We start from the raw sequence: 13,242 nt of genomic DNA on the forward strand, positions 1-13,242 counted from the left end.
CGCCTTATCTACTTTCGCACCTTTGAGAGGAAGACTACTCCACCAGGAAGGGACAGACACATCCCAGTCGAATGCCTCTCATATCCAGCCACACTTCCCAGTGGAGACCACCTGAGAGGAAAGAGTGAGGGGGGCCTGACTCTGTTCTCCCTTTAGCCCTAATAACCGGAACTTGCCTGCAAATCAAACCTTCAACACTGCAATACCTTTCAAGAAATTGTACTGGTTTCAAGTACCGGAGTAACTCAGCGGGTCAGGCAGCCTCTCTCTGGAGAACATGGATAGGTGACATTTCAGGTCAGGACTCTTCTTCAGATCTTTCAACTACTGTTCAAGATTCTGGAGTGCTACCGAAACCAAGAGAATTTACAGCAGACCGACACATGCTATATCATCCAAGACGCTAAACTGCATACCATCTTTCCTCATCTAGTTATCAGCATAACCTTTTGTTCAGTCCTGACCCAAAGCGACACCTATCCATGTTCTGCAGAGATGCTGCCTGACCCGCTGAGTTACTCCAGTATTTTGTACCCCTTTTTTGTAAATGTGAGCTTCAATGGTCGGCATGCATAAATTGGGCCACAGAGTCTGTTTCTGTGCTGTCTGACTCTATGACTCTATGTTTTGTCTCTGTACAGTACCAGCAAGTGTCTGGGACTCATTACTGGTGTCATTAGTAATTTATGCTCCCCATGTCATGACCTAGCTTGCACATCTGCACATTGGCAGACCTGGAGCACTTATCGAGGGACTGTGGAAAGGGTCCATTCAATCCGTTGTTACAAGGCTGCCTCCTTTGAAACAGTTTTCATTCCTGCACTCTTTCTTCGTGGTCCTGTGGTACACTTCCTTTTCAGTTAGACAGCTAGCTCCCTTTGGAATGGTGCCATTGAATCTGGTCGTCTCCTTATCGGGCAGTGCAATGTGGAATTGATACCGTTATTCTTTACTTGGGTAACTTATTTGGCATGGTAATTGTAAACAGCATTCAAGACATTAGGGCCCGGATGTAATAGGATGGCTGCCACATGTGATATTCATTGTCTGGGCCTAGACTAGAGAAAGAAGTTGATGGTGAAGAGGTGATGGCCCTTCGGCCCAACTCCTCCATGCCAACCAAGATGCTCCATCTAAGCTGTTCACGCTTGCCCAACGTTTGCAACACTGCTGGAGCTGCCATCTTGTGGACGAGATGATGGCAAGCTACATCTTCCATCTCAGATGGATGCAAAAGACCCAATCGCATTATTTGATGAGGTTTCAAGGGAATTTTCCTGGAGTGCAGCTAATGCCTATCCCTCAACCATTCTGAGATAGAAATCCACTCTTGGTTGAATCCACTTCATGCAAATACATTGAAAAGGGGCTAAGTGTAGAGGTGAAATTCTGCTTATTGTTTTATGCTTTAGAATTCCAACTTATTTCGATCCCATCACTTACTCATTAACATGTTGCTGTTTCTGCGATCTTGCTGTACATATCTTCAAAGAGGTAGAGTTGCTGCCTCACAGCGCCAGAGACCCGGGTGCGATCCTGACTACTGGCGCTATCTGTATAGAATTTGTACATTCTGGACCATGTGCGTTTTCTTTGGTTGTTCCGGTTCTCTCCCACACTCATGCAGGTTTGTGGATTCATTTGCTTCTGTAAATTGCCCTGACTGTGTAGGATGCGAAAGTGGGATAACATAGAACTAGTGCACAGGGTGATCGATGGTCGGCGTGGAATTGGTGGGCCGAAAGGCCTGTTTCCATGCTGTATCTCTAAACAAAACCAAACTGACATTGTGGGCTGAAGGGCCTGTTCCTGCGCTATACAAAGTTACATGTTGTCCTCCTACGTTCTATGTTTAATGCAAAGTCAGAGTTTACCTGCAGCTGTGGTTTAATTTTCAGTGTGAGCAGCATCTCCAGCAGGTGACCAGTAGTTGAGTCAGCTTTCACTTCACCACCTGAGAGTAGGAGCTTGGCTTTGTACCTGACCACAGACTTCCGACCGCAGTCAAGCTGTTGAGATGTTCAGTAATCCAATGACTCATGGCAATAAGGCAGAAGCCAAACCTCAGTCCGACCCAACACTTCGAGTTCTCTCTGCTCGCCCAAGAAATGCACAGTTCCTGGTAATTGCCCTCTAATTATTCCCAAACAATTCCTACCCATTTCCTCAGGTAATGCGGGGAGGAATAGTCAGAACAGAGAGTGCTGAACACGACCCAAGTACTGGGTTTTCAGAGGCCAGTAGCACCATCCATAGGGCAATGGAAGTCCCAGCAACTTCAGACTTTAGAGATACAACGTGGAAACAGGCCCCCACCGAGTCCGCGCCGACCAGCGATCACCTATCACCTCCGTACACTAGCAATATCCTAAGCACCAGGGACAATTTGCAATTTTTACCAAAGCCAATTAACCTACAAACCTGTACATCTTTTGGAGTGTTGGAGGAAACCGGAGCAGCTGGAGAAAACCCACGCGGTCACAGGGAGTGCGTACAAACTCCATACAGACAGCACCCATAATCGGGGTCGAACCCAGTTCCCTGGCTCTGTAAGGCAGCAGCTCTACATCTGCGTCACCCAACTCTATTCCCTGAAGATAGACACAAAGTGCTGGAGTAACTTAACGGGTGAGGCAGCATTGGAGAAAAAGGATGGGTGACGTTTGGGGTCAGAACCCTTCTTCAGACTGAAAGAAGAGGGGCGGGTGGGGGGGGGGGGGGGTGGGGGGAAGCCAGACATCAAAGGGATACAGGGCCATTCTCCCCTTTGCTCCTCAGACAACATGGTGAAAGTATCGACACATTTTACTTACTACTACTACTACTGAGAAACAAATACGGAAGTATTCATAGAAAGTGAGATTGAAAATATGGTGCCCAAGTCTGGAATTGGATGCTGTGTCTCGGTAGATTTCAAAAGGATGGTGAGAGAAACAAAGTAATTCTACACTGCTGGCCTGACATGTGTAGTGGGAAGTCCAGACCCAGGGGTCACAGGGACAGGATAAGGGTCAGCCACTAAAGGACTGAGATGATGAGAAGTTTCTTCACCCAAAGAGAGGTGAATCTGGCTCGAGCCGGCTGCTGCCCCTTTTCCGGGGTTACATCCGTGCCCGGGTGGTACTAGAAAGGAACTGCGCTCATCCACGGGGGTTCTGGGACCGCTAGGCACCGCGGGTGGTGGAATGTATCCTCAATAAGGATGGGGAAAAAGTTAATTAATATTTAAGAATATTTGTTTATTTTCTATCATGGTGGTGGGTTTGTTTGTATTTTAGTGTGTATTTTTGTAACTAGTTGATTAAAATTATTTTTGGTTAAAAAAAAAAGAGTGGCAAGTCTACGAGTTTTCTACCATCGAAGGGAGTTGAGACAAATCATTGAATATTTTCAAGAAAGGACTAACTAATTGTGCCACCTACATTCATATCCAATTCTTTAATATACATCTCAAACAGCAACACACCCAGTATGATCGCTAAATGCACCAGTAACACAAACTTCCAGTCAGAAAATCATCCTTACACCACTTGCCAAGGATATTTCATGGCCCTTTTTTGGCCTCCTAATTTCTTTCTTAAGTTCTGTCCTGCACGCTCTCAATGTCTCATCAGACTCCCTTGGTCTCAGTTGCATTTTCCTGACATTTACTTCCTTTTACTCCCTGATAAAATCTTTAATGTCCTTTGTCAGCCAAGATTCCCTGAACTTGCCATCTTTGCCTTTCAACCTTCGTGAGACCTGTTGGCCCTAAACTCTTATGGACTCCCTTTTAAAAAAACTCTCCCTTGTTTGTTGATGATTTATCTTCTCCCAATCTATTTTGCCAGGACCTCTCCTTCGCTGTTATAATCAGCCTTCCCCCTAATTCGAGACTTCATTTGCAGACCTACCTTATCCCTTTCCCTAACTAGAGTTGAAAATAATGAAATAATTCATATTTTTAATGTTAGTTCATTGAAAAATTAATAGGCTAATTAATTCACCTTAAGACACGTTTAACATAGCAAATACTATTTAAAACACCATTATTAATTAAAATAAAGTTGAATAAAAAACAAACCACTTACCTTCACTTACTACTTTAATTAAAGTTGGTGACCCCTCACAAGTGAATGTGTCTACAATAGTTAAATGTCAGCCACAGTTGGGTTGAGTTTTAATTTTGTACTTGGGCAAGTCACTCATTCTATGCATTCCGGATGCCAAAGTTTCATTGGGGTCATGAGGGGGACTCACAACAAGAAGTGCCTGGTAAAATTATCCAAGTGTCGCAAAATGACCTGAAAGTTGGCGTTAACGAGCTTTGCCCGAGGTCAAAATCATTGAATTTAACAGTGCAATGTCGATGAATTTTCCAGGCAAAGGTATTGAACCTTCACCAGCAGTTCCCCAGCTGGGAACATCCAATACATTTGTTTGGACTTCATTCCGTCAGCTTGGAGACCCCACAAAACCTCGAGTACGTTGCAACTCGGTCCCTCCAACCGCACCCACCAAATAACATTGAAAGCCAACAAAACTGAGGCGATAAAATAATCACAAATAAGGTCAACTTGCGAAGGTTTATTCTGGAAACCAAGAAAAGGCTTGATTCTTGCAGTGAAACGCGAGATTCCAAGTCACAACTTCACCAGTTTTCACATCAACCAGCACTGCAGTGAAAATGTACACGCTAACATCCTGCACAGTGGAGACATAACATTGAGATAGACACAAAGTGCTGGAGGAACTCAGCGGGTCAGGCAACATCTGGAGTCTGAAGAAGGGTTCTGACCCGAAAGGTCCCCCATCACTTTTTTCTCCAGAGATGCTGCCTGACCCGCTAAGTTACTCCAACACTTTGTGTCTATCTTTGATATATACTGCAGGTTCGTTCCACACACAAAGACATGACATTTTCTATCCAGCTCTTGAGCAATTTGGTATATTAACATCACTAGATTGAAGACTCATAATTCTAAGGGCACAAACCCTAACTTCTGCAACCCCCAATCACCCCCCCCCCTCCCCCCAATCCACGTGCATCAATGCAACCAAGGATTCAACCCTATGTGATACCTGACCAGCAACATGGTGTTTTTCACTTGCTTAACGCTAGCTTGGTGAAACCTTGTATCTGCTGGCACCAGACTGAACAAGGTCAGCTAATCATCAATAATGATGGAATCCCTGCTACAGAGGCGGTGACTTGCACAGAGGACAAATTCATTACTGTTCATCGGTTAAAAGCGAACTGACGAGGTCTTTTTGAAACCTTTAATTGTGCCAGTTTGCTTCTCCCTGTATTGACAACATGAGGACCTTGTATTGGACTGGTGATGGATAGAATGGCACAGCACACATTTGTACCCATTTGCTCAGAAATACACACACACACATACTGTCCCAAGACAAGGTTTCTAACCTTGGTGCAAATACTCCCCTGGGCAATTCTGTGACAGATTCCACGAAAAACGTGTTTGCAATTATAACCCCTGCGAATAAACTCTGGAAACAATTGTGGTCTTTGCCCTCTAATTCTCAGGGCATGGAGCAGGGAAATTAATTGCAGTTAATAAAACACTGTAGGTTTTAATTGGAAATAAAGAGAGCCCTTGGAATGATCGTTGACAATGGATACATCTCTAACATTTAGTTAAGGAGAAAGACTGTGCACTGCCAGCTACAGATGTGGCGTGAAATATTATCAATTTTGTAAATGATCTTGCTCCATTATAAAACAATGACTAACCCCCGCCTTCAGCCCTCAAAGTCACTGATAGTTCTACAGGATACCACTCGCTGCCTTTGTGAAGATAGCTCGATTAAGCATTGCTTGCCCAATACCAACGAATTTGTCAAGCAATAATAAATTGGCTGGCCTTAAATCATCACCAAGTTGCCTCACAATGGCACACACATTGCTTACCTTTAAAGCTGACGTAAACCCGGGGGGCATTCTGCTGGTGACCTCTTGTAGTGAAGCTCCACAGGGCAAGGACCAGGAGCCAGATAGCCAGAAGGTGACCCATGGCAACTGGAGCCAGCGATTACAAAGAACCAGGAGTCTTTAGACCTGCATCAGGATTGAGGTACAAAGGACAAGAAAAACATAATCCCTCATCAGTTGAGTGGTTAGGCAAACAGCTCAGTGGTGATTAAATCCAGCTTTTTGTGGGGTTTGTTGATACGAGACAGGGAAGGAGAGAAGTCTGAATACCATAGTAGCTTTAATACCAGCGCAGGGAAAAATGAGGGACTGGAGGAGGTGTTTAGGGTGGGATGGAAGAAGGGTGATGTCGGAGGGTGGGTTGGGAGGGGTGGACATATTACAAAAGAACAAAACTCCCCCTCCCGTGCAGAAAGTCAAGCACAATGGCATTGCAGCAGAGTCAGGGAACAGCGTGAAAACAGTTATCAACGCAATAATTAATCATTGTTTGAAGCATTAGCTTTGGCACATGCAAATAATCCCTTTGAGTACATTAAGCAGATCTCAACTCCCCTACAAAAATAAACACTTATTATTACTGCAAACCCGGTCCCCTTTCCATTCTAATTCCAACCCAGCTCCTCTGCACTAACAAAGCTGTTTTGTGAGTCTATAAATTCCTACTTAAAATAATATTATTTATAGCAGATGTGAACCTCCTTTAAAGGTGCCATTCTTTGAGGGGCGAATGAGACTAGCTGCAACAAGGGCAGATACACGAGCAGGCTCCCTTGATGGTTAAGTGCCAGATCACCCTCTCCACCTTCTATCCTGCAATTTTTCTTGCCGAATTCTAAATTCCCCAGACCGATAGATATGCCAACTGCAAAATAATGCATTTCATTGGGGATTTGAATCTCAGCCGAAGACTTGGGATGATTGGGGTTGAGAAGTAGGGCTGTTAAAACTGGTTGCAGGAATATTCCCATTAAGCAACAGCGAAGGGGAAACAATTACATGCAAAGAGCTCAATATGAAGGCAAATAGGTGAAAATAAAAGTCAGGTTAATTTCTGCCCAGAGAGAGTCAGTAACACTGGGTGACCGAGGAGCGTTTCATTAATGGAACTCAGTAGAAATTCATGAAGCTGCAGTGTGGACTGAAAATTCGATTCACCACCGTGACCGCTGAGAAAATGGAATAATACTCCTGACCAAGGTAATTTAAAAACGGCAGGCAACAGAGCAAATTGTTCAGTACTTCAAGGAAATTTAAAAAAAGATCTTCAATCACTGCACCAACTCAGACACAGAAACACCCCCCCCCCTCTCTCTCTCTCGCTCTCTCTCTCACACACACACACTCACAAACAGACACGTACAAAATAACATACCAACACAGAGCAACGCGCACACACACACACACATACACAGAGCCACACGCACACAAATACAAAGTAACATGCACACAGACACAAATACATGTACAGAGGGCATATGTACACACTCACTCACAGACTCTACCACACACATGCAGTAGCATACCAAACTAGACATGCACACCCCCAGTAACACACCCTCACAGTAATACATACATTCATGGGTACACTAATAGATACAGACAATAACAGACACATAGCCATTGTAGTTATACACAGGTTCCCACACATACACACGTACATATTGCACACTTCTGGTAATACATACACTCACAGAAATACATTTGCATACACACAATAACATAATTGTAGATACTCGCACACACACGTATACACTAATGTACACAAATGCACACGCTTAGTAACAATACACTCAAAGGTACAGATTCACACACATTACCACACAAACTTACATACTCATGGTAATACACACATTTGTAACAACAAAGCCAGAGACATAGGGACAGATATACCTACTCTCTCTCTCTCTCTCTCTCCCTCTCTCTCTCACACACTCAGATTCACACACACCTTTCACACATGGACTCACACAGTGCACGGATACACGCTCATAGTACCACTCACACACGCCCATACTCACACTCAGATTCACACCTTTTATACACACACATGCACTGACACACACACACATAGTTACTCACACACATACACAAGGCTCACACACTCGGGCAGATACACTCACTCAATGCACTGCCACTAAGAGTGAGCAGTTGTGCACGTCACCTCATAGTAACACGCTGACACACACACACACATTCACTAACCGCACAGCCGGCACAGCAATACGCCGGCTGTACAAGTCTACAAGACGCAAGTAAACACGACAGCCAAGCCTGCATCCGCTTCCAAATGTAACAGTCAGCCCCAATTTGACAACGGGGACTCAGTGTTCTGGCAGTGGCACAAATTTACTCTAAAATCGGGATGTCAGGGTGGAAATCCCAAATGGATCTTTGGCGGTCTAATTCTGGACTGCGTGCAAATTCCAGCGCCCTGGTTTCTTTTGCAGATTAATGAAGGAAAAGCGACCGCGAAGGTGTGACCGAGCGAGGCACTTGTGCGCGCACCCTTGGACTTCCAGAGGGGTTTGTTTAATCATGAACCAAAGTCAGCCTGGGGCCAGGGTGCCTTAGTTGCTCCAAATTCCAGGCTCAAGTCCTCTATCCGAATGAACAAGCACAGTATTGGGCACTCTGTAGTATTGCATACCCACTCTAATGAGTAAAGACACACAATTGAGTTTATGTGCTTAGGGGGGAACTAAGCAAAGATGCTAGTTTACAGCGACGATGGAACACAACACGCTGGAGTAACTCAGCGGCTCGGGCAGCATCTCTCTGGAGAGAAAGGAACAGGAGACCCTCCTTCAGAAACGTCACCCACTCCACATTTGAACTAAGTCTTGTCTAGAGGCACAGCAAAGAAACAGGCCCTTCGGCCCACCAAGCCCGTGCCGACCAGCAATCACCGCAGACACGAGTCCTGCCCTGCACGGTAAGGGACAATTTACAGAAGCAAATTAACCCACAAACCCGCACACCTTTGGGATGAGGAGGGGGGGGGGGGAGGGAAACCGGAGCGCCCGGAGAAAACCCACGCGGTCACAGGGAGAACACGCAAACTCCACACAGACAGCACCCGATGTCAGGATCAAACCCGGGTCCCCAGCAGCTCTACCACTATGCCACCCTAGGATGGGTTTATTTAATTAAATAATTATCAATGATTGGATCATCCTGATGGAAACAAAAAGGTCGGGTTTGGTAAGTTTTGATAAACATCAATTTCAAACAAATAGGCAATAAAATATAACCTACAGTCGAAAGGCAAATCTGACCGTGGTAGAGTCATAGAGTCACACCGCGTGGAAACAGGCCGCTCGGCCCAACTTGCACATGCCAGCCAACATGTTCCATCTGCACTGGTCACACCTGCCTGCCTTTGGCCCAGATCCCTCCAAACCTGTCCTATCCATGATGTACAGCATTGTACCTTTAATGTAGTGCTAATCCCTGAATGCTTTTAAACACCAAATTTTCTTTTGATAAGATTTGTTCATTGAGATCTTAGTTTTCCAATTTTGTTTTTTTTCAAGATTTTACAAAACGATGATGTGGTAGCGGGAGTCAGGAGCGAGTGGGAGATTGCAAGCGTCACCCGGAGACACCTTGGGCACTCGGGGGTCTTTGCCCCCCGTCGTTACCCCTGACACCAGCAGGTAGTGTCATGACATGCAAAAAGGCATCGCACCCTGACCGTGCGCTCTCCACCCCCTTTAGGAGAAAGCAAACGGGCAGGAGGAATTCTGCAAAGCAAACAAAAACCCCTCTTCCACCCCACCCAGCTGAAGCGCACACGCCACTGGAGAAAGATGGAATAAAGAAAATGAAACTCTGCAATGGTATGAAGAGCGGACACCATCGCCTCCCACTCACCCCCCTGGCTGGCAAATATTCCAGTTGTGTTCAAAGCAAAACTGTCAGGGACAAATGGTTGATATTCACACCAAAAACCTTTGCACAGAACGGTTACTGGGTGCTTAAATCGTCCGGGTCTCAATTTCTGTGTTCACCCCCATGTGTTCAACTCTCCACAGCCGGTCTCTGCAGCCCCAGTAACGCAAAGCCGGGCTCCCCGCTAACAGTGGGCTTGGAGGGCAACAATGTGCATGAACAGGACACACAGTCGGCCAGAAATAGAAAATAAAACCGACCTCTGGAAATACATCAGTCACAGAATTTACAGCTACATGTACACTTTGAAGAACAAATAACCATCCCCTCTCGGTTTGGTTTCTCTCACCCACCACCACCACCACACCGAGAACCTCCACTTTGTTTCAGCTGCAACATTGTATTTCAACACACTCTTTCACACACACACACTCTCTCTCACACTCGCTCATTCAGATGCACACATACACTCATACAGGGACGTTCACACTCACATGCATACACACACTCATGTACACACGCACACATATGCACATAAACACATGTAGATTTACAGGCAGACGCACACTCACACACACATACACACATATTCACACTCATCCAGATACACACATACACTCATACAGAGATATTCACACGCACATGCACACACACACACACACTCATGTACACACACCCACAGAAACACATGTAGATTCACCGGCATTTGCACACTCATTCACATACAGGCGCGCACTCATACACATACAAAACACATGTAGAGGTACATGCATATGCACACTGACACACACACACAAAACACGTAGATTTACTTGCATAAGCACACTGACACATACATACACACTCGCATACACAACCAAATATGTAGATTTACATGCATGTGCACACTAACACACTCACATATACACACACACACACACACACATTTGCATAGATTTACATGCATATACACACTAACGCACGCACACACGAGAGAACTATGTGTAGATTGACATGTATATACACATTCACACTCTCACGTACACATGAAACATATGTAGATTTATATGCATTTGTACACTCACACTCTCTCTACACACACACACACACATAGAAAGCTTGGAGTGAGTTACCTTTCAGTGACCACAGTCGCTTGTCAAGGAGAGCCCTGCGAGACTAACTTTGCAGTGGCGCACCGCTGGAGAATGCCTTCTACCGGCAAAATACACAGCAAAAGATAAAATGGGATAGAATTTCTCAGTGGCCGCAGCCACAGAAAGGAAGCATCACAAGTATATCTCCGTGGCACGCAAGGCTCAGCTTCAGTTCATCCAAAGTGATAAGCCTGTGCATGAAGGAACAACAGACTGCCACCACCTCTTGCAGGTAGATGTTCAGAATCAGCCGCAGCACAAGCCTTCTGCCTTCTGCTTGTCGAAAAGGTTTCTCTGGTTTGCAAGTGATAAGTGGCTAAAACCTTGACTTTGAGAAAGGGGAAGTTCTTCTCTCTCTCTCTCTCTCTCTCTCTTTATCTCTCTCTCTCTCTCTCTCTCTCTCTCTCTCTCTCTCTCCCTTCTCTCTCGCTCAATCATTCACTCACTGCTTCTGAGTCAATTCTCTGAGCAGCACTGAAGAACATATCAGGTGGCTGGGAAACCACAGACGTTTGCATAATCCAACCTACACAACAAAGTTGTGTGAGTGTGTGTGTGAGTGTGTGTGAGTGTGGGGAAAGAAAATGCTCACTGGTGCCGCCTCCGGGTGGCTTGTGGTATCTGCGGTCTCCTTTCTTTCGCTGCGGATGGGTGAACTCAAGGGAATTTTAACTCAAGGCAGAGACAGAGAGGAACAGAGAGAGTTCCAGCAAGCAATGCCATTAACCCTTCCTCTGCCGCAGGACGAGACACCCACTACCGCCTTCCCTAACCGTGCCAGTCTACCATCTAAAGCAGGCTCAGGCTGGTCAGGATCAATGATCATCGGCTGAATGGTGCTTTTCTTGTCATAAGTGTGACGTGCAATTGCACAGTGGACTTATGTTCTTACAAACAGTCCGGTAGAGTGTTGCCATTCCCAAGCACATCCCCGATTTGCAAGTGTACAGAAACATCCACCGAGCCCGCATGCAAGAGGAGCCATATTCAAAGTCCAGTCCTCGCTCTAGTTGTGTAGGAACTGCAGATGCTGGTTTACAACAAAGATAGATAAAAAATTGCTGGAGTAATTCAGAAGGGTCAGGCAGCATCTCTGGATGCCACAGGGATCACATTGTTTTATTTTTCAGGAACAGCACTGAAGCGGCTTTGTCTCTCAACCATCAATGAAACAACATTTCTACGGGAGAGTTGCTACCTTACAGCGCCAGAGTCCCGGGTTCAATCCTGACCACGGGTGCTGCCTGTACGTTCTCCCTGTGACTGCATAGGGTGCTTTAGATTCCTCCCACACTCCAAAGACGTGCACGTTTGTAGGTTAATTGGCTTTGGTAGAAATTGTAAATTGTCTCTAGTGCGTGTAGGATAGCGCAAGTGTCCGGGGATCGCTCTGGTCGGCGCGGACTCGATGGGCCAAAGGGCCTGTTTCCGCGCTGTGTCTCTGAACTAAACTGAACTAAAGAAAGACAGGCACCACCCCAGTGACCCTTTACCAATCACAATTCAAGGTCACGCAAAAATGCAAACCTTTGGAGATCAGAGTTAACCTTCTCAAAAAGGGTGCCGACCAGAAACGTCACCTATCCTTTTCCTCCAGAGATGCTACCGGACTCTTTGCCTTACTCCAGCACTTTGTGTCTATCTTTAACATTGCCCACGGTGGCTTTTTCAGTCAAATTGTCTTTTCCTGTGTCTGGGCTCCTCCTTCAAACAGGACATCTCACCACAACAGTAGAGGGAAGATGGATCCATAAAACACCATGTTTTAATCCTTACTCCCAGAAAACCATAAATGAGGTGCGTTGAAGATCAAGTCTTTTTTTCTCATGACTAAATCTAAACTCTAAAGCCAAGGGCAATCTCTCTTTTTGTTTTTTGACTAAACAGTTTTAATGAATGGTTAGAGGTAACTGGCTGGGAGCAATTGGTTGCCCTGACCTTGTGAAGGGGTTCGATTAAACAACACACGGTTGTTTAATCTAACTCCCAATGCACAGGAAGGCAGCAGCAACTGTGTTATGTGGCATGACCAAAATTGTCAATTTTACGTCTCCGAAATGCGATTTTAGTAAAGGTCACAGAAGGCAAACAGCAGGCACTCACTATGCAGTCAAACCTTTATACCGCAGCTCAAACAGTGAAGGAATCACTGAACAATATAAAACACAGCTGTAGAAGCAAGGAAAATAGTTCAAAAGTAACTGAGAAATGTACTTTTTAACTAGCCTGGTTAATGAAGGCAGCATTCACAATTGATGTTGAGCCATTTAGAGGGATAGAGTT

General features: G+C 45.4%; 1 protein-coding gene across 4 annotated transcripts in view; it reads right to left on the minus strand.

Annotated features, from left to right (window-relative positions):
- The window catches only part of sema3fb (sema domain, immunoglobulin domain (Ig), short basic domain, secreted, (semaphorin) 3Fb), a 224,139-nt gene extending 212,632 nt beyond the window's left edge, over positions 1 to 11,507 (minus strand). For 2 of the 4 annotated variants that reach the window (XM_078414170.1, XM_078414167.1), the window contains exons 1-2: positions 10,939 to 11,507; positions 5,912 to 6,058 (exon numbers count right to left, since the gene is read on the minus strand). In XM_078414170.1, the coding sequence (XP_078270296.1) occupies positions 5,912 to 6,014 (103 nt within the window). In that variant the 5' untranslated portion in view covers positions 6,015 to 6,058; positions 10,939 to 11,507. Of the gene's footprint in view, positions 1 to 5,911; positions 6,059 to 8,285; positions 8,304 to 10,179; positions 10,199 to 10,938 lie in introns of those variants that run through there. The other 2 variants (XM_078414168.1, XM_078414169.1) reach the window with 2 other exon arrangements.
- Between the last annotated feature and the right edge of the window lie 1,735 nt (positions 11,508 to 13,242).

Source organism: Rhinoraja longicauda, chromosome 17, assembly GCF_053455715.1.
Source record: "Rhinoraja longicauda isolate Sanriku21f chromosome 17, sRhiLon1.1, whole genome shotgun sequence".
Lineage (NCBI taxonomy): Eukaryota > Metazoa > Chordata > Chondrichthyes > Rajiformes > Arhynchobatidae > Rhinoraja > Rhinoraja longicauda.